At 40.0% G+C, this 18,517-nt stretch overlaps 1 protein-coding gene across 1 annotated transcript; it reads left to right on the top strand.

Moving 5' to 3' along the window:
* Positions 1-1,661: 1,661 nt before the first annotated feature.
* Positions 1,662-5,250, top strand: LOC112560431 (single-stranded DNA-binding protein, mitochondrial-like). Its single transcript, XM_025232294.1, has 6 exons — positions 1,662-1,781; positions 2,691-2,790; positions 2,986-3,105; positions 3,378-3,465; positions 4,239-4,327; positions 4,718-5,250. The coding sequence occupies exons 1-6, from the start codon at positions 1,758-1,760 to the stop codon at positions 4,786-4,788; spliced, it is 492 nt and encodes a 163-aa protein (XP_025088079.1). The 5' UTR covers positions 1,662-1,757; the 3' UTR covers positions 4,789-5,250.
* Positions 5,251-18,517: the final 13,267 nt, after the last annotated feature.

Here is an 18,517-nt window from a genome sequence, read left to right as displayed (position 1 = left end):
GTGAAAGTCGCTGGCAGCCAACGAGAAACTTACGTGTCTGTCCCGTCATCACGTCATGTACTCCTTATGTTCCCTGTCGATCACGTAATGGACGTTCCTTGCTTGTCTTTAAACATCGTTGTGATTCACATAATCTAAATGTTGCTATGAAGAGCTCCGATTTACTGATATTTTAAATCGTTGCCTTGTCCTTATGGTTATATAGTGGGTGTGGAAGCAAGGTGATCTAGTCAAAAGATTTATAATTTAAGACGCTGTCGTTCAAATCAGCGGATACTTTCTCCAACATAACCACGAATTGTTTTACACTTATCGCATTTTTTTCCACTTTGGTAAACGACGTTTCGAATATGAACCTGAATATTGGTACAAATCTTAACTATAAGTGACAAGCCTGTAGCGAAGAAAACACTGTATGGGAAGGTAAATATTTTTAACCCACAGGAGACAATTTTTGTTTTGTTGGGGGGTTTGGGGAATTTGCCTTTATAGACGCACATCTGCAAAGCACAAGACAGCGTCAATCAGTTCACTATTGCTGCTGGGAGGATGTGGCCACGAACTGAACCTATTCTCCGGTCCCCGTGCCAGGAAAAAACAGAGCAGGACCTGATCATCCTCGATAATGCTTCTAGTCGACTTCCGTACAACTTTAATGATCCCTAGGGGAAATGAGCCTTAGTCTTTGATGCACTCAAGACAAGAAAGTGTTCGTCACACCAGCGAACAGTCAGGAAGAGCGCCACTGATCATATTCACTATCATACAAAAGAGACAGCAGGGCAGTGTCATCAGCAAATTTTACAAGAAAACTCCTATCCGTAGTGCTTCTACAACTGTTAGTATACAGTAGGAACAATAGTACAGGCAAGCAGCAGCCTTGAGGGGAACCTGGACAGGTGACAACAGGAACCGAGAGAAGACCGTTAAGAGAAACTACTGTTGTGTGCAGAACTTGCGTGTTAAATTAGTGTTTCTTTTCCCGAACACGTCTTTAATGCAGCCAGTGAACCAACATGACATGAAATGTAAGGCTAAAGGGTTCGATATTTTCTTCACCAAGGACCTCAGAGTCAGGAACTCGATCGGCTATGATTTTGTCCTTTTTCAGGAAGAAGGGGGAGTAAGTAAAGGCAAATGATACGGGGCAGCAAACTTCTGAATGTCACCTCTCAAATCTCTCACAAAGGTTTTTCTCTGCCTTCTGATGCCGTTCTAGATCTTGTTTGTGGTCGATCCTGTCATAGAGCCCTTGTAGTTTAGGAAGAGGTTACATCAAAAAGGACCAAGAGCTAGAGCCCACAGGCGGGAAAATGAAGCCACGCTGGTCTGTATGTGACCGCGACCACGCCCTCCTGTACCGGGCTGTCACAACTCTAGAACTAAAGGTTTTCGATTGTTCTCTTTTCCGAAAAACTTTCTTTAGTAGATTTAACAGATCTCATTTATCGTTGGTTTTGCTACATATGCTGCTGCTTAGCGGTTTCACTAGTCATTTCCAGAGATGCAAGAAGTGAGTGCAAAACTGCAGGCGAAGCGATCTGTTGGGCCATGCAGTGACCAGTCAGTATAATATTTGCATGCAAACCGTGCTGCTTTGACCACTTTGAGCCATAAACGCGCGTTCAGACACCGGACTACAGCGCGACTAGCAGCCGCCATGTCCGCCACCAGGGGAAGCTACTCTCAGTTGCTGCACGCCGCGCAAGGTCACTGCCGAGTTTTTCGAACGCGCTTTTATCAGAGAAGTTTATAGAATGCTTAGAGCTGTCCTTAGGAAGGTGACGAACGTGAAGAACTCGAATAGCTACGAATCTGGAAGTAGAACTTTACTTTTAAAAGATTTCATGACGCTGGAACATTTAAAAGAATAGAGTGATGTAACGAGTTGAGTCCATGTGTGTGTGTGGTTCCTAATCTTTTACACAGCGCACAAGACAAATGCCAAGAACTAGAGTGTGCAGGTGCTAAAAGAGAACAAGATACTAAGAAGATTGTGAATAAATCCCTATGATGACTGCATAGGCATGAACCATTGTAGTCTTTTCGATTCATATGATTATGAATAAAGATGCAAACCAAAATTACTTCTTAAGCTTCTTCCCACCCCCCCCACCCCGCTCAGTTATTTAGTTAATGTAAAATGTTTGCAGAGAGTTCAGATTTAGCATTAGATCATGTCAAAGAAAGTCACTGTCTAGATCACATTGTAGTACATCAGTTGAATGGTTGTCTTCTGCTACATCCATTAGATATATGTATGATTTTTTTTTTTTATCTGATGGATGCCGCGCTTTCATGACCGAATGTCTTATGCCCATACGTGTTATATAAAAGTGTATAATTAACATTTTTTTTTTATTGGATTGCATCGTCAGAGTTTAAGTGTTTGCTATGGCATTATTATCTTTATCACAGAGGAACAAGTTATTGTTAGAAATAGAAAACCTGACAAGTAGGGAAATAACTGTTGTTTCCTGTATGCTGGCAATAATACAACTCATATGTCAAGATGTCTAAAATACTCAGCTAACACTGCAAGCTGTAGTACAATTAGGTCAGCTGCATGATGAAGCCTGCTACAGTCAAAGTGGGCAGTGAACCTACATTCTCCCCACTAACTGTGGATAACTGGGTTTAATGCATTAATATTTAGCTTGAGACAAAGATTTTTCTGTTTATGTTTGCAGACTGCAAGACCGGTATTGCAGTTGCATTCTGGATGCAGAAAATGTTTTTCAGATATGGCAGAAGATGAGGATGGTGCACAATCAAACAGGTTTGAAAAAAGTAAGTGTCTTAATAAGTGACTGTAACAGCTGTCTCTTGCTGATCACCACTATAAAACGAATTTAGTTGGACATCGTCAAGCAACATTTAACACATTTTAAATATCATTTTTTATATGTGTATATATATAATTATATTTAATAGTATTTCTCTGTGATATGTAACTGCAGGAGTATAAATATGTCTCTGTGACAGGTATCAATCAAGTCAATTTACTTGGCCGCATAGGAAGGGATGCAGAAAACCGTGGCTCTGCAGCTCACCCTGTGGTCGTTTTCTCCTTGGCAACAAACAGTGTGCACACACGTAGTGATGGTAAGCAGCTGTCTCTGCTTATCCTGGAGCAAATTGGAAAGTTTAATTAGGGTTTTCTGTTCATAGTACACTAGCACTGATTCTTTGCACATTTCAGTGTTATTTTACTTGATGTTTTGTTATTCTTATGTAAACTGTTCGTGGCCATAACTTTTTAAAGCAGCCATGTTGCTTATGTTGTACTATTTACAGCATGGAAACTTAGCTTATGTTAGTAATACATTATGTAATTTTTGAGAGATAGATATTGATCTTTATCAGTTTCTTATTAGGTCAGACTGCATCTCGTGTTGAATGGCACAGAGTGAGTGTCTTTAAACCAGGACTTAGAGAGAAGATTGCTGCCAATTTGAAGAAAGGGTAGGTATGCTTACATAAACATCATCACTATACGCAATTACTGATTTTCAAATTTATGAATGTATTCATGCTTGCGCATAGCATAGACCACGTGTTCCCAGCCTACTGCTGCAAAGGTGCCTCATGCAGTACACTTATTTTAACCAGATACAGGATGACATCATCCTGACTCTGCCACAGGCTTATGGTTTCTTTCTAACTGAATCTTATGCTTTGGTATATCGCAGCATAATTTCATTTTTAACATCGGCATGATTCTGGCAAAAATGCCATGTTTTGGCCCATGAGATTTTATATCATGTCGAGTGGAGCCCTCGGGCGAGAAAAGGTTGGGCACCACTGACATAGACTATACACTGATTAGTCTAATTGAGTTCAGTATTTTCAAGTTAGATGACTTACAAGTTCATCATATTCAAATCACTCCTCAAAATTAATTGAAGTGTGGATGTTATACATTTTCCACAATGTTTGTGCAGTTTGTGATTATTATGCTTTATGCTCAAAGATTTGTGTAATATTATGTATCCTACAGTTCTTGAGGTCTGTAGTGTAGTAACTGTTAATTTGGCTGCAATATTGTGTCATGTACCTTTGTATAGTTGTCATTATAGAGGTTGTTATAGAAGTGTGGCTGTCATATGTTTTTCGCATACTATAGATGTCGTATATGTCTTTAAATGCATAAGATGCTTACTATAACCCATGATTACTCATAGTTAGTCAGAACTAGTTTCGGGTCAAATGAAAAAGGATGAGCATTTTGATTTCAGAGATCGTGTTTTTGTAACGGGAGTGATCCGTTATGATGAGTACACTGATAATCAGGATAACCAAGTGCGGACAACGACAATCCTTGCAAGTGAGTTGTGTGTTAAAATTTATCATGTACATTTTGTGTTGAATCAAACATTATGAAAAAATACTGAAAAATTATTTTCATTACTCTTTGGGAAATAATGGAGTTTGTGCAAAAAGCATTGTGTTCACAGCATGATGGTTGTAGCTAGAATGTAGCAGAAGGTAAAGACTGGCTTGAAAGTTTTCTTGACAGTGTGCTTAGTGCATTGGATTTATATTAAAGTACAATAATTTATATTGCTACCATTTTAACATATGCTGATTTTGTTAGGTATGTACATGTAAGGGATTGACATTGGATGAATGTGACTGTAACTGCTTTTAAAGTGCATTTGTTGACTTGGAAAGTGGTATTTAAAGATTTTTAGTAAAGGCTTTTGACTGCGTGCAGATGATATTGTTAACCTAACCAAACGTTACCTGAGAGAAGAAAAGGAGGAAACAGTGGAGACAGGATTTTGATTGGCCGAAGAGATGTTTGCCTGTTCACTATATTAATCCTCTACTGTTTGTATGGGAGCTGGAAAAGTGTATTAGCAAAAACAGGGACACTAAGGACACCTTTCCAAAACTACAGACAGTTGATTGTGGAGATGATAGGTGTCACATTCCTGTGATACACATACACCCTTGTCTGACAGATTGTTATATCATTGGCACTTTAACTTCATTGTGTGTAATAGTAAACATTGCTAGCATATAATTTTTTGTTTTTCATTATCAACTTTGTGTGGCCTTATAGGATGCATGTTGTGTTAGAGATTATGTCCACAAGTGACAGTTGGAGAGAGCATAGAAAGTCTGCCAGAAACGAGAGTAGTACCACACTGTTCCTGCATTGCATACTTCACACTGTTCTGGCATTGCTTACTTTACAGCAGGACCCGGATATCAAAAGAGCTGTATAAAACAGGCTGTGTAGATTTTGTTGTGTGGACCTGTGTTGACAGTGAGTGTGAGGAGCAAAAGTTATTGAAAGCTGTAGCAACCAGGTAGTTCTCAGTGACGTCCTAAAACCACTTCCTTCTCCGCCACTAAAAGCCTTTGTGGCAAAGTAGAATAACCATAGGCCAGACCTTTACAAATATTTCAAGAATTCAAGGGTGGGTTAGGAATCTCAATAAATAAAATCTTGTTATTGAGAACTCTTGGTGATTAGCACTTGTTTTTACATTGAAATTGGTCAGTAATTAATTTCTTGCATGTCACCTGTGTTAGAGTATACATATGCAGACATGTACATGGGCAAATATGCATATTCTCTAAGAGTCTCAAGCTATGCATGTTTCCTAAGTCACTCAAGACGAGATCTGACTAGCTGGCTGCATGAAGGACATAATGACTAGTAGAGTAGCGAGCAATGCTGCAGCACCTGAAGGTGTGTTGTGCTAACTGGATGATATGGGCATTAGTGGGCAGCTCGAGATGTGTGGTACTAAAATAGCTGGATAGGGGTGGGTAGTACTCAAGAAAACTTGGTGTGTGGAAGGTTGAGGTGGGGTGGTGGTGGAGACATTCCATTCTGCGGTCTGATCACGGTCCATTCCACGGATGGCCAAACGCCAACCGACCTCCAGCCGTGTTCTCTGGTTTCTGCCAACACCAAAGGTCTATCAAACAAAGTGACAACTCCTAGAAACGCTCTGTGATGACCATCTAAGTAAACCATACATGTTCACTGTTTTCAGTATATGTAAGTTGTGCAGCTGATGTGTGGACTTGGGTGTCCATGTCAGACAACGTGCGCGTCATTATTTGTCACAAAGGAATTGCCAGGTGTTTCGTAGGAATGGTGTTTTACACCGAGCCAGCATCTAAGGCAATATCACAGCAAGGCAGGCAGCCCTGTAAACAGAGGTGACATGCAGAGAAAGAACAGCATGCTCGAGACGAGATCTGAACCCAGGCCAGCAAATTCTCGCTGTATTGGTGACAGGCGCTAACCGTTGCGCAACAGGACCGCGCGATGCTTAGGAAGGAACGGTGAACAAAGCAGTGAATGTACAGGAGACATCATTTACTCTTGATGGCACACTCGATCGCAACAGCGCAGAAAGAAGGGGACTGCAAGAAAGTGTCGTCAGGTGAACTGGTATCACTGACTGGCACAGCGACCCGGTCTTGTTTCTTTTTTTATCTGCATCCTCTGAGGTGGCTGCCTCTGTCTCTTTTTCTTCATCTTCACCCTATAAGGCAATTTCCTTCAGTAATCTTGTTTCATTTTGCCAGGAACTGTCTGGTACACAGACGCTTTTTTCTGTGTCTCAAGTGTTTGATTTTCCTCGGCCTCAGTTTGTGTCCACATTACAGTATCTTTGGAAGCTTGCACAACACCATCCCTAGTTAGAGTGGGATAGGATGTCCTTAACAAAACTGATGCAGTTGGTAACCCTGACATTTCTGTCTTGTGCTTTGGCGCTTTCGAGACTAAGGCTCTCTGAATATCTTTATTTGTCTTCAGACGAGATGTTGTCGCGGTGGTGATGAAGTATTTCATGGTGATGTAGATGTTGATACACGGGGCGACAATCACCCCGCATCGTGTGTACCAATCCACTTCACAAAGCCTGGCAACACCCACCCTGCATCATGCCACAAAGAGCGAGAGGAGAGCCTTGTCAAGCGGGTGTCAGCTCGAGATCAGCACCTGGCAAAAAGGTCACCCGGACAAGTCGCACTCACCTCGGGTTTTTCATCACTGGTATCTTGGCCATTCTTACTTAAATTTTTTCTTTCTCTGAGTTCTTACTTTCTTCCTTTTTTTATGTTCTTGTCTTCTGGCTGGTAGTTTTCTCTACCATTATCTTCTTGGATGAATGCTTCACCGCAAAGTTCCGTACATCAGAGAAGACGGATGATCGTTTTATTCAGAGCCTGACTGTCAACCTGGCACTGGACGTCTTATGCCGACAAAAACTTCATGGACGCCGCTAGAGAAAACGTAGTTGCGATAGAAAATGTAAATGGGACTCAGCTAACCCAGAAGGTCGTCTCTGTTCCCCATCTTTACTGACTTTTCCTTTCCAAAAAATATATAATGTTTCAAAAGCACATGAGCTTACAGCTTAAGCTGTTCTTCGTTTTCTTTTTTTTTTTTTTTTTTTTTTTTTTGCAATCAGATACCCAATTTATGAAATTGTCCACTCTCCATTTATTTAGCTTTGTCCTCGATTTCAAAGCAAGAAATCCAAGTGTTTAAAAGTCGAATGTGTTGTGGACTAAACAAAACAAACATCTGTTTATTTATATGGTAAGTTTAATGGCATGATAACAGGTATACCCACACATGCAAAGCACACACACACTCACGTATGATATATTAGATAAGCTTATATACTCGATTAATTCTATGACATCAACCTTTGGTTTAATTTGCACAAATTATGTAGGTGGAGCGGACTTGAGCTAGTCTCGGCCGGTAGTGAAAGGTTGAACAGGCCCTGTGCTTAGATGTCCACGTTCATACAGCCTGGACCGGACATGTTGCATGATCTGTTTTCTTTTCTGGAATAGACGAAGTAGCAAGTCAATCCCAACAAATGACCCTTACCCTTGCTGGTTTCGCAACGCCCAGCGGCATTTTGTTGGACGGCAAACTGAAAGAGAGAGCACACCACAGATTGAAGAGTTACGCCTAAAGTGTCAACTCTTTGCGATGCCAATTTGCATTGAAAGGATGCTGCAGTACACGATGATCAATTAAAACAGGAGAATTTATCCTTATCTACCCACCTCCTCGCATTCCTCTAAAACTTCTTTATATTTCAAAGTATTCAAAACATTCAAGTGCAGGGTACCTCGGTGTGTGTGCGTGCGTGCGTGTGTGTACGTGTTCTATTTTTTTCTGGAAGCTATATCATTACTACTGTCGTAAGACAACAACAGCAGGAATATTTTCTTGCTGATGGGAGTTCTATTCACCTAGTTCAGGAGTGTAGATTTTCCCTTGACCTGCCACTGTTCCTATGTGTTAACCTTTTCATATAATGTAACACGTAAGACTGGATACATATCATTGCTTTTCAAAGCCCTTAGTTCCAATATTTTCATATCTCCAGCTTATATCGCACCAGTCTTATCAGTCTGTGGCTCAAATGTCTCATTTCACATGATTCCAATTCTCCTCTTGTTTGTCTGTCTGTCTGTCTGTCCGTCCGTCCGTCCGTCCGTCCGTCCGTCCTTTGGATCTGCGGTGGCGTTTTAAGAGGCTTTTTCATCTTAGGACGAGACATAACAATTAGATTGTAAAACAGGGAGCGTTCGTAAAGAGGCAGTCTTCTTTTTTCAAGATGCTCCACGCACTTGCTACAAGTACCTATTGACCAACCCTCCACCCCGCAATGCGGAATCCTTTCCACCAAAGCACACAGTCGCTTTGCCAGCCAATCCAACAGAACCTTGATTCCGGAAAGAAGCGCATATATAAACCAAAATGCGATCGCTTTTGTGTCCGAAAAAATTCAGGATTTGTGCGGGCCAGTCGGAAAGGCGAAAGGTGAGTACATAGAAGATGGATGTGGTCCGAAGTTTGCGTGGTGTTTTCCTGAAGTGCATGTGAGGATGAACGCCCCCCACACTTGTCATTGTTTTTACATCATGTATTTTTATGTGAAGAAAAGCAAACTGAAGGAAAATAACAAAGCGCACAGTTTAATGAACTTATTGATGCCCGCTTGGTATGTTCATTATACTTATATTTTGTTACTTTTATAATTGTTTGTCCCCTTTCCAGCAAACTGAAATTTATAAACTATTTGTCACATAAGCACTGTCCCTCTCACCCGCTTTTTAGGAATGATGATGATGATGCGTCAAAAACCAACATGGAAAGCTGTGTACCAGCCTACAAACTCGCGACAGTTGTGTTTGTGAGGTTTTTAATGCTTTGTAAATTTTGTTATTTTTCCTGCTTGGATGGAAGCACACCACCCAGAGCTATGAACTCATTAACCTCATGGGATGTCGCCTATCAACCGTCCCTCGATCTGATGTAAAGAGGAGGGGAGCTTGGTGTAGAAATCTTTCACATTCCTCCGACACATTTCTCTCCTCGTTCGACCAGTCCTTAACCCTTCGCATGCCGTTAATGTGACAGTTATGTTGTGTTATGTCATCATCGTTAACATTTCCTCTTTTTTCTTCGCAGATCATGCTGCGCTTTGCTGCTCTTTTGATTTTGGTCTTTGTGACCAGGCGTGCCAGCGCCCGTAAGTGTGTGTGTGTGTGTGAGAGAGAGATTGAGAATTAAATTATTTATTTGATTTCAAACGTAAGTGTGTGTGTGTGTGAGAGAGAGAGAGAGAGAGAGATGATGATGATGATGTGTGGATTTTCAGATCGAGCTCTTGTCATCGCAATTATTTTAATGATTTCAATACTGTTTCTGTCACAGTACCATATTTTGAATTTAACCACACGTTAGAAAGGAATTTAATTGTCTGGTCTTATAAACGTACATGTGTACGTGTGTGTACGCGCGTGCGTGCGTAGAGTGTTTGATTAATCCCAGTGACATCTGGCTGGTGCTGGACGAGTCTGAAGGAGCGCGACAAGAATCCAACAATTTCATCTGGCTTCGGGATGCAGTCCAGGGTTTTGCACGTGACAACAGGCTGCTGAACCCCACTCCCACCTCCGGCTACAGCGCCGCCAACCTGATTCGCATTGGACTGGTGTCCTACAGCGCCACAGGCACCGTCACCCTGCCGCTGACATCCCCCAGTTCCTTCCTTCCCTCTTGGGGTCAAGCGCTAACAATCTAATCCCTGGCGTTCCATCGGTTAGTTCTCTCGCCTCCTGGTGGTGGCACCGCTCGGGATAGTTCCTAGAATCCCATTGTTCATGATACAAATAAACTATGGCGGCGTAGATGCTTTTGATTGCAAATTAACTAAAAGTGTGGCTTATTTACAGTCTGTTGCAGCACTTTCAGAAGGCATAGGCTTACAACACAGCGTATCTGTATTGTTTTAATCCTCAGGCCACTTTTAATCTTAAAGTCATTAAACACAATAATTGTTTCTGTACAGACCAGCTCGCTCACAGCACAAGGCCTTCAGCAGGTGGCTGCGACGACTGATGCTCGTAACAAATATGTCCTCCTCATCTCTAACTCTGGCAGCTTCAGCGCAACTGGAACAAGTCAAGCAGTGGCTGCTGCTAGTCAACTGAAGAGCAGGGGTCTGTATGCAGATTTATGTCTAACTCACTCATATCCACCACAGTGCATTTACTTATTTAGTCTTGAGGAAAGTGGACATCCTGGATTTCTATATGTATTCTTTGGCACAGTTGGTACTAATACAGTGTGTATTACCGTTGTTCCTTATGAGTGATGCTTTCTTACATAAAAGAATAAGCGAAAGCGAATTATTGCACCAGAATGTTGTCTTAGCAGATATTTTACTTATGATGTGACGTTTGTGGACATGTGAGATGCCTTTTGGGTTGGAATGTGATCCACCAATGTGAGCTGTTATGTGTTTGCTCCATCTTCTCCATCTCCATCAAAGGCTGAAGGTTTTCTGAGTTACAGGATATACAGTGTTTGTCTATGGTGTGTCATCCAACCCTGGAAATCTATACGAAACTGAACTGCGGCAAGTGGGTGGCACTTTCTACGAGTATGTCTCAAATTACAACGCTGCTCTGCAAAATGCACTTTCAACATTCATCACTAACTACCTGTGTGAGGTTGCTAAAACACGTGAGTGAGCATGTCTGAAAATTTTTTTAATCTAATCTCAGACATCAGTATCTATACTTTTAGACCAAAAAGCCATTTTCAGCTGTCAGAGCAAAGAACTTAAAACACTTCCTGCAGCCCTAAGCAAGTCAATTTAGTCCACTCACCAGGATCTGGCCTTCTGAGGTACCAATAAAAGAAGTGCTGTTCAGTTACCTGATATGTTTACTGGCATTCCTGTCTGATCCAACAAAGATGAATGAAAATCCACAGTTCTCATTATTTAATTTTGAGGTTTTTCACATTTTAGAAGAAGAAGAGAAAAAGAGTGATATGAACTTTGAACTCCCTTTCCTGTTCCAGGTGAACTGATGCTTTTCTCACACTTTTAACCAGATTTTGTCCAAAATTTAATTTATCTCAACTTATTATCTTGCCTACTATGCCTAACACCACACTTCGTGGTAGAACATATTCCTCTTAAGGTTACCCCTACTTATGGATTATGTGCCCTCTTGGTGTTGTCACCTTCACCTCTTGCTCAAAATTTGTACTGGATGGAAGGTGACAAAATAAAGAGTTTTGATTGGTTTTTTTTTTTTTTAAATATAACTTTAGCATATGCCTTTTTCATCTCTGACCCAAATATTCATGCATTTTGTTTTACATTTCAGCCTGCAGTGAGTGCAGTCTGGGCCGAGGTACCTACCTGTTCGAGGCACCAAACACGTGTGAAAAATTCTACCAGTGTCTTCCTAACAAAGCCTACATCCTTCAGGACTGTGGTGCTGGAACCCTTTTCAATAAAGTCACAGGGCGTTGTGAGATGGAAAATGACTATGACTGCGATGCTTGTGAGTACAGAAACCAGGCCACTGTTGCCAGGGAACTAGTGTGGGGCCTGCTACAGTACAGATGAATGATAGTTAATAGACTGGGAAATGTTCTGCTAATTGTTAATTGAGTAATAAAAGTTAACAAATATTATGACATTGTTGTGTTGGTCACAAGGTGACAAAATTGGAGATTTGTAATAGAAATTGTAGTAAATTAAAGACCTTAAGACATGTTCTAAAGATTTCATTGATAATGCTGTAAAATGCTGAAGTACAAATTCAAGAACTACCACCAACACTTATTTACTCAGTATTGACTGATGTCTACCTGTCTGTTCACAGGGGGTGGCCGTTGTAAGGACAATCAGCAGGAGACATTCAAGGCTCAGTGCTGTACACAGTACTTTCAATGCAGCAATAAAGTAGTGACACTCAACAACTGTCCCTCTAACCAGGTGTACCGTGATAACTCCCTGCGTTGTACACCCCAAACGTCTGCAGACCAAAACTGTAACCTAAGTCCTGCATGTCACCCTAACAACAATGTAATCATAACTGAAGGCAAGTGGCATTCAGTCGTTCTGAACTGGTTCCTGTAGGCAGATTCAACCACTGTTTCATCTTTTGACCAAAGTTACAAACCAGTATTCTCAAATTACCCCTTTCTTTTGTACATTTGGTTTCTGTGGTTAGCAAACGCTCTAAATGTCTTTAGTTTTCTCCTTCAGCTTCATGTCGGGCTGCACTTTTTGATGTGGAACCCAGCAGCCGATGCAAGTACCGGCATTACAGAACAGACGATCGTCAGCTCTATGAAGTAACTGACTGTGCAGAAGGCTCTGCCTGGAACCAGGGTAACTGCACATGTGTCCCAGACCCTTCATGCATAAGGCCCGGCTCCTTGTCAGCCCAGAGGTAAGAACAGACGAAGAAGAAGTTTAAGGCTCAGTTTAAGATAGTTTGGAGATCGATCAGTCCTTACTGTGTAGAAATTCTTGTCACTGTTTTTGTGTCTGGTTTTTGGTTTAAGCATGTTTATAACCTGTGGTGGGAATGTGGAAAGAGTTAATATGAAGGTCGTAACCAGCATACAGCTGTAGCCACTAGCAAATAAGCAAGTGCACAAAGATGAGAGTAAAAAAAAAAAAAAGACCAAATAAGCAAACAAAAAACAAAAACAAAAAAGATCGAGCTCCTTCCTGATTTAACATCAGTCTGAAACAGTTAGATTATGACATGGATTACTTAATATTACAGCAAGCATACCATAATACTACAGAGAGTACATACTGCTGACATACATTGATTATACATGTACTATAATCTGTATTAAACCATGATGCACTATTGAGAGTATGAAAGTATACCAAGAGATGTAAAGTAACAACAGCTGTTCTAGCAGGAGAGAACAGAGAAAAATGTGGGGAAAAATAAGAATAGGTGTGACAACAGCAACAACAACGACAAAAATCACAAATGATAAGTCTTCAGAGAAAAGGTATACAATTTTACATTTCCTTCTGTGACCATGCCCATTCTTAGCCCCCGCAGAGCCCGGGGCCTCGAGACCTCGCCAAAACGCGCGGGCCCGTGACAACTATCAAAAGCAAGGGGCCCAAGTTCAGGGCCCTAGGCAGATGCCTCGTCTGCCTGCCCTCAAGCAAGGCCCTGTCTGTGACCACTTATAAAAATACTATGTTTTTTTAAGTTTCTAAAGAAAGAACGGTGATTTGGGGTTCAGAATACAGGTACTGGGATTCATTAATGGTGATTGCAGATAGTGTCAGAAATGGTTATATCAGTATGTTCAGGAGAGACTGGTGGTTAGGAAAAAACCCTAAAGGTCACAGGAAAGGCAATCCCTAGAAACAGTAAATCACTTAAGGCTCACTGCCCCTCTGACCACTTCGCTACAAGACATGGCACCAAATCTAAAGAGATTTTAAAATAGTATAAAAGGATTTTATTTCCCAATATATTCACATTCATCAAATTTATCAGCAGATGGGGATATGTCAGGCATTGTTTGTTCTTGTCAGCCAGTATAGGTGTTTGCATCCTTTGTTACAGCTTTGCCCACCTGTACTCAGGCAACAGTGCATGTAGATTTCAATGGTAAGTAAAGTCAGACCAGTTCAACCTGTAAACTTAGCCACTTTTCTGCCATTTTTATAATCCTTTATTCTCAATAAGTATTATGATGAAATCAACCACTGACTTTCAAGTCCATTGAATGTTTATTAACAGTGTAACATGGTATGACTAAATAGAAATAACGCTGGGAGGAGCTTTGCTCTGTATGTATAACTGTGTGATGTGACATGATTAATTTTTTTAAATGGTTTATAAAGTTTTCATGAATATCTGACATTTCTAATACTGGTACTACAAACTGAAAGATAAACCATTTCACTCAAACTGTCTCCTTTGCTCACAGAATGTAGCTGCTTTGTGCTTGGTACAAAATAACAGCAGTGAAAAACTTTCTTCTGAATAATTTTGCAGCTGTGAAGTTTACAACTTATTTAATTAGAAATATGTAATTTGCAGGTCAGCCACGGGGTATATCAGAAGTGCCAGGCGTTGATCTGAACGTATGGGTAGATGCTAAAGGTACTGCAGGAGCCACTGCTCTGACGCTAGATGGTACCCCTGGCCGCACAAGCAGCATTGCCTACATGCCATACTTCAACATGCAGACATTTCCAGGAGACTTTGCCCTCATCACTCGCTTTGCTATCACACAGATTAGCATAGGTCAAACTTATGACATCCTTGTCAATGATTACTGTGGTGAGGTAAGTGTTTAAAGTCCTTCATGCAATTTGCTCCGTTTGCACATCTGAATGCTTGTGTATGCATGTTTGTATATATGACAGCATACTCTTTTGCAGCAGTTTTGAAAAGTACTCAGGGATCAAATCAATATTTTAAATCTTAGATGGAATATTTACTACAGTCAGTGTGTGAACCGGTATACATATAGCTTGTAAGCACAAGTTTCTATCATAAAGATACTCATTGCACGCAAGGAGAAATTGGATAAGCAGAAAAGAGGAAGAGCCAGGAAAGAGGACAGAAACTTGAAACAGGAAAAAAGGACTATGTCTAATGGAACTGATAGTTCAGCTGATCAACAACTGACAACTACCAATCCTCCCCATCTAACAAGTCAAAGAAATCAAAATACACGCACAATTTTTTACATAAAGTTTACAGTATGTTGTGGACAAACAAAATTCACAGCACATTATGAACACATAAAGCTTATAGTACATAATAAACATGACATTCACAGTACATTATGAACACAAGAAGTTCACAGTACATTATGAACAAATGAAGAGATGGAGACTGGAGGACCAGAGTTGTCAGTTAAGCCTGGTGTAACTTTTTCTGTATTTTAAAGTTCATTATATAATTGGTTACAACATAAAGACCTAATTGGCTGTAGATTGTATCCTGACTACCAAGCAAAGAGAAGTGCAGTGCACAAGGTCCATTAATTGTGCTGATTACACAAAACAATTGATCTTGCCTGTGATTAAATGGCAAAGTTAGAAAGAAGACTGTTAGTTAACATAAAGAGTTTCAGCCATGAATCAAATGATGTCTTTTATGCAGTCTTATTCCTAGTGTGAAGCAGTGTCTTTCAATCTTACTGATCAGTCATAAAGTAGTCATTGTCGCTGTCCACACAAGAAAGGATAATATTTCTGTCACATAGTTTAAAGGTCACTTGGTATTGTAAATTTCAGTGTACTCCCAGCATCTACATCAGGGCACAGGTAACTTCTTCAAATACTGTGGTGGCATCTATCAAGGTGCGTTCTCAGGCAAACCAAGAGGTGACCATCCAGTCCAGTGTCGGCATCAATTCTTTCTTGAGCGTAAGTCCATCACATTTTTTCCAGTTACTTTGCTGTTTTTATCTGAGGAACTTTGCTGTCTTTACATCTTACTCTATTTTTCTCTGTCTCCTGTCCTAGAGCACATTTTATATATATATGTATGTGCTGGGCGATTTTTCCTTTTTTTATAATAGCAAGAAGTAAATCATGAGTAATAATGTTGCTTTTATCTTTAAACTTGCACTTCTTACATTAAGGAGCTGGCTAGAATGCGGTTGATACTTTCCTGAAGAATAGTGTTCTTGGGTATCCACAAGCCTCTTTTGACCATCCAGGTCATCTCTTGTTGCCATGGTTAGCATTGTCTACTGATCATAGATGACATTGTCAGCAGTAGTAACATTAAATCTTTTTTGTGTGAGTATAGAGTCAGACACCACTTCTGAAGGTGACCGCCGTCTTTGTTAGGACTGACTCTGTCAGCATCACCTTCCGTGTGGACACCTCTGATGCCAGTGGAAACTCACTAAACCGGGGCACCACAAGCACTGGACAAATTTGTAAGGATCAAAAGTTGACAAGTTGGCAAATATTAATGATTTCCAATACCATTTTTAAAATTATTTTTATATGCTTTTTCAAAGATGCTTATGAATACATTTCTGGAGAGCAACAAAGGAGTTAATATCTTGAGGGTCCCAGAAATTTCACAGAGTGTATGAGCACTATATGCATTTTTATTAACTGAAGGTAAATACAAAGGTTCATCACACCAACCCTGCTCTAAAATAGCAAAAAGGTGTATTATTTTTTCCCCTTGATCACTAAACTGTGGCTTTATAGATGTATACAATGGATTTATAAGAGAAAGAGAGGTGTGTGGTAATGTTACCCTTCTCTAACATCCGTGTCCGATTCCTAACAGCTGACATTGCTGTTGTACCATGTGGTTTGGCCATCGGCAAAGGGCCAGGCACTCCTCTGGTGGGCATTGTGGATGATGTAAGTGCCTCAGTTCTTTACTGTCAACTTTTTTTCATTTTCTTACACAATGTCAGTTTTTATTACACAGGTTCTCTTACACACCTACATACATACTTTCAAGTTTTGTCTCTCCAGCTTAACTAATACTGACGTTAATTCTCATCTACATAATTTAGAAGCAAAAACAAAGTTTTAAAATTGTATCTATATAGCTTTGCAATGCTTTGAAGTAAAGAAGGGTGTCATTATGAACATTTTCCCACATTCCGTGATTAAAATGTTTTATTATGAGACATGTTTGTCAAGTCCTAGGTGCTAGCCTAGGTTTAAAGCTTTACATTCTCACATCCATGACCTTGACTTGTCCAGTTCCAGTACATCAAGTGTGGAAATCCTCAGACCATCTTATCTTAATCATTTCTCACTGCTCGAGGAGAACTCCATGGAGAATGAGACCACCCTATGCCCCTAGCTAGCAGAGTCTGAGGTTCCTCAACTTTCTAGCCATGGTGGACAAGGTTTTTTACATCAAGCATCATGATAACTGTCTTCAAAGTTTTTAACTTATCACTTTACACAAAACTGAAAAATCTAACATTTTCATATTTTTCTGAAACCATTTGATAGTCTAATTTTGTTATATAAATAAAAATTATTGATTAGTTTTGATTTAATAATTAATAATTAACCTTTGGATCATTTAATAAAAATTGTTAACATTTAACAAGAGGAAAAAAATTGAATGCTTAAAACAAATCAGATGTAACTGCATGTCTCTTTATTTGATAAAGGTGTTTAACTACCTGAAATACTGTACAAAACTTGAAAAACAGCTGAAAACCAGAATTAAAGTTTCATGTTCATGGAAGACTGCAGTTTTTGTTGATTAGATAGAAGCATTCACATTATTTATTATTGTAAAAGAATGTTAATGATTGAGAATGGAAGAAAGCAATTGGAACTCAATGATTATGGTCTCAGGAGAATGATGCACACAATTACAACACTATGATCATTGTCTCAGATAACTCTCACTAGTGTCCTACCTCCTCCAGAGGTTGTGAATATAGCCCATGCAACTATAGCCCAGATTCTACTTTAAATAACTCCAAGGGAACAGTACACTCCATGACTAAAGTGACTATAGTATTTGGCTCGGTCTAGCTTGCACCTCTTTAGCACAAGGTGGGATGTGACTGGCGGTGGCTGTCTAGTACATATACACACTTCTATTCTAGTGTGACAGGATGCTGTGGTTTAACTCACGTAAGTGACTCACGCAGGAGATGGGAAGTCATTCTGGTTAAAGTGTACTAGTATCCATGTATTTCTTAATTTGAAAAGGGAGGTAATTGTGCTGATGTAGGTCTAGTTTAGACAACATTCCAGTCGCCTTTTACGCATTTTTTGGTATCAAGTTATAGGTTTATGGCATGTGCACGAACAAACTCCATTGATTGCTCAGATTTCCATATGATTAAGAGACAGCACTTACCTACCCAAGAGTTCACGTACTCTCTTTGTTACTGGGTTGTTCATTGTTTCTGTGCTTCACGAAGAAGACTTTAGCACTTAGAATATAAGCTCATGATAATGGTATTTAGATGAATGTATTTATAACCATGTGTGAACCACAGATTACATATTTTCAATATTTAAATGTTTAACGACCCAATGTATTTTTGAATATTGATGCCTTACCCCTTGATATGAACCCAATGGTGGTGTCAATAAATGACCAAAGGTCTCATGCACACACACAGCACTGACACGTTTTCATGATGTTGCAAATGGTCAGAGAAATTAAAGCTAAATGTTAAGAAGAAACACAGATC

Source organism: Pomacea canaliculata, linkage group LG3 (assembly GCF_003073045.1).
Source record: "Pomacea canaliculata isolate SZHN2017 linkage group LG3, ASM307304v1, whole genome shotgun sequence".
NCBI lineage: Eukaryota > Metazoa > Mollusca > Gastropoda > Architaenioglossa > Ampullariidae > Pomacea > Pomacea canaliculata.
Note: the sequence above shows the minus strand (reverse complement) of the source record. Positions and strands in the feature narration are given on the sequence as shown.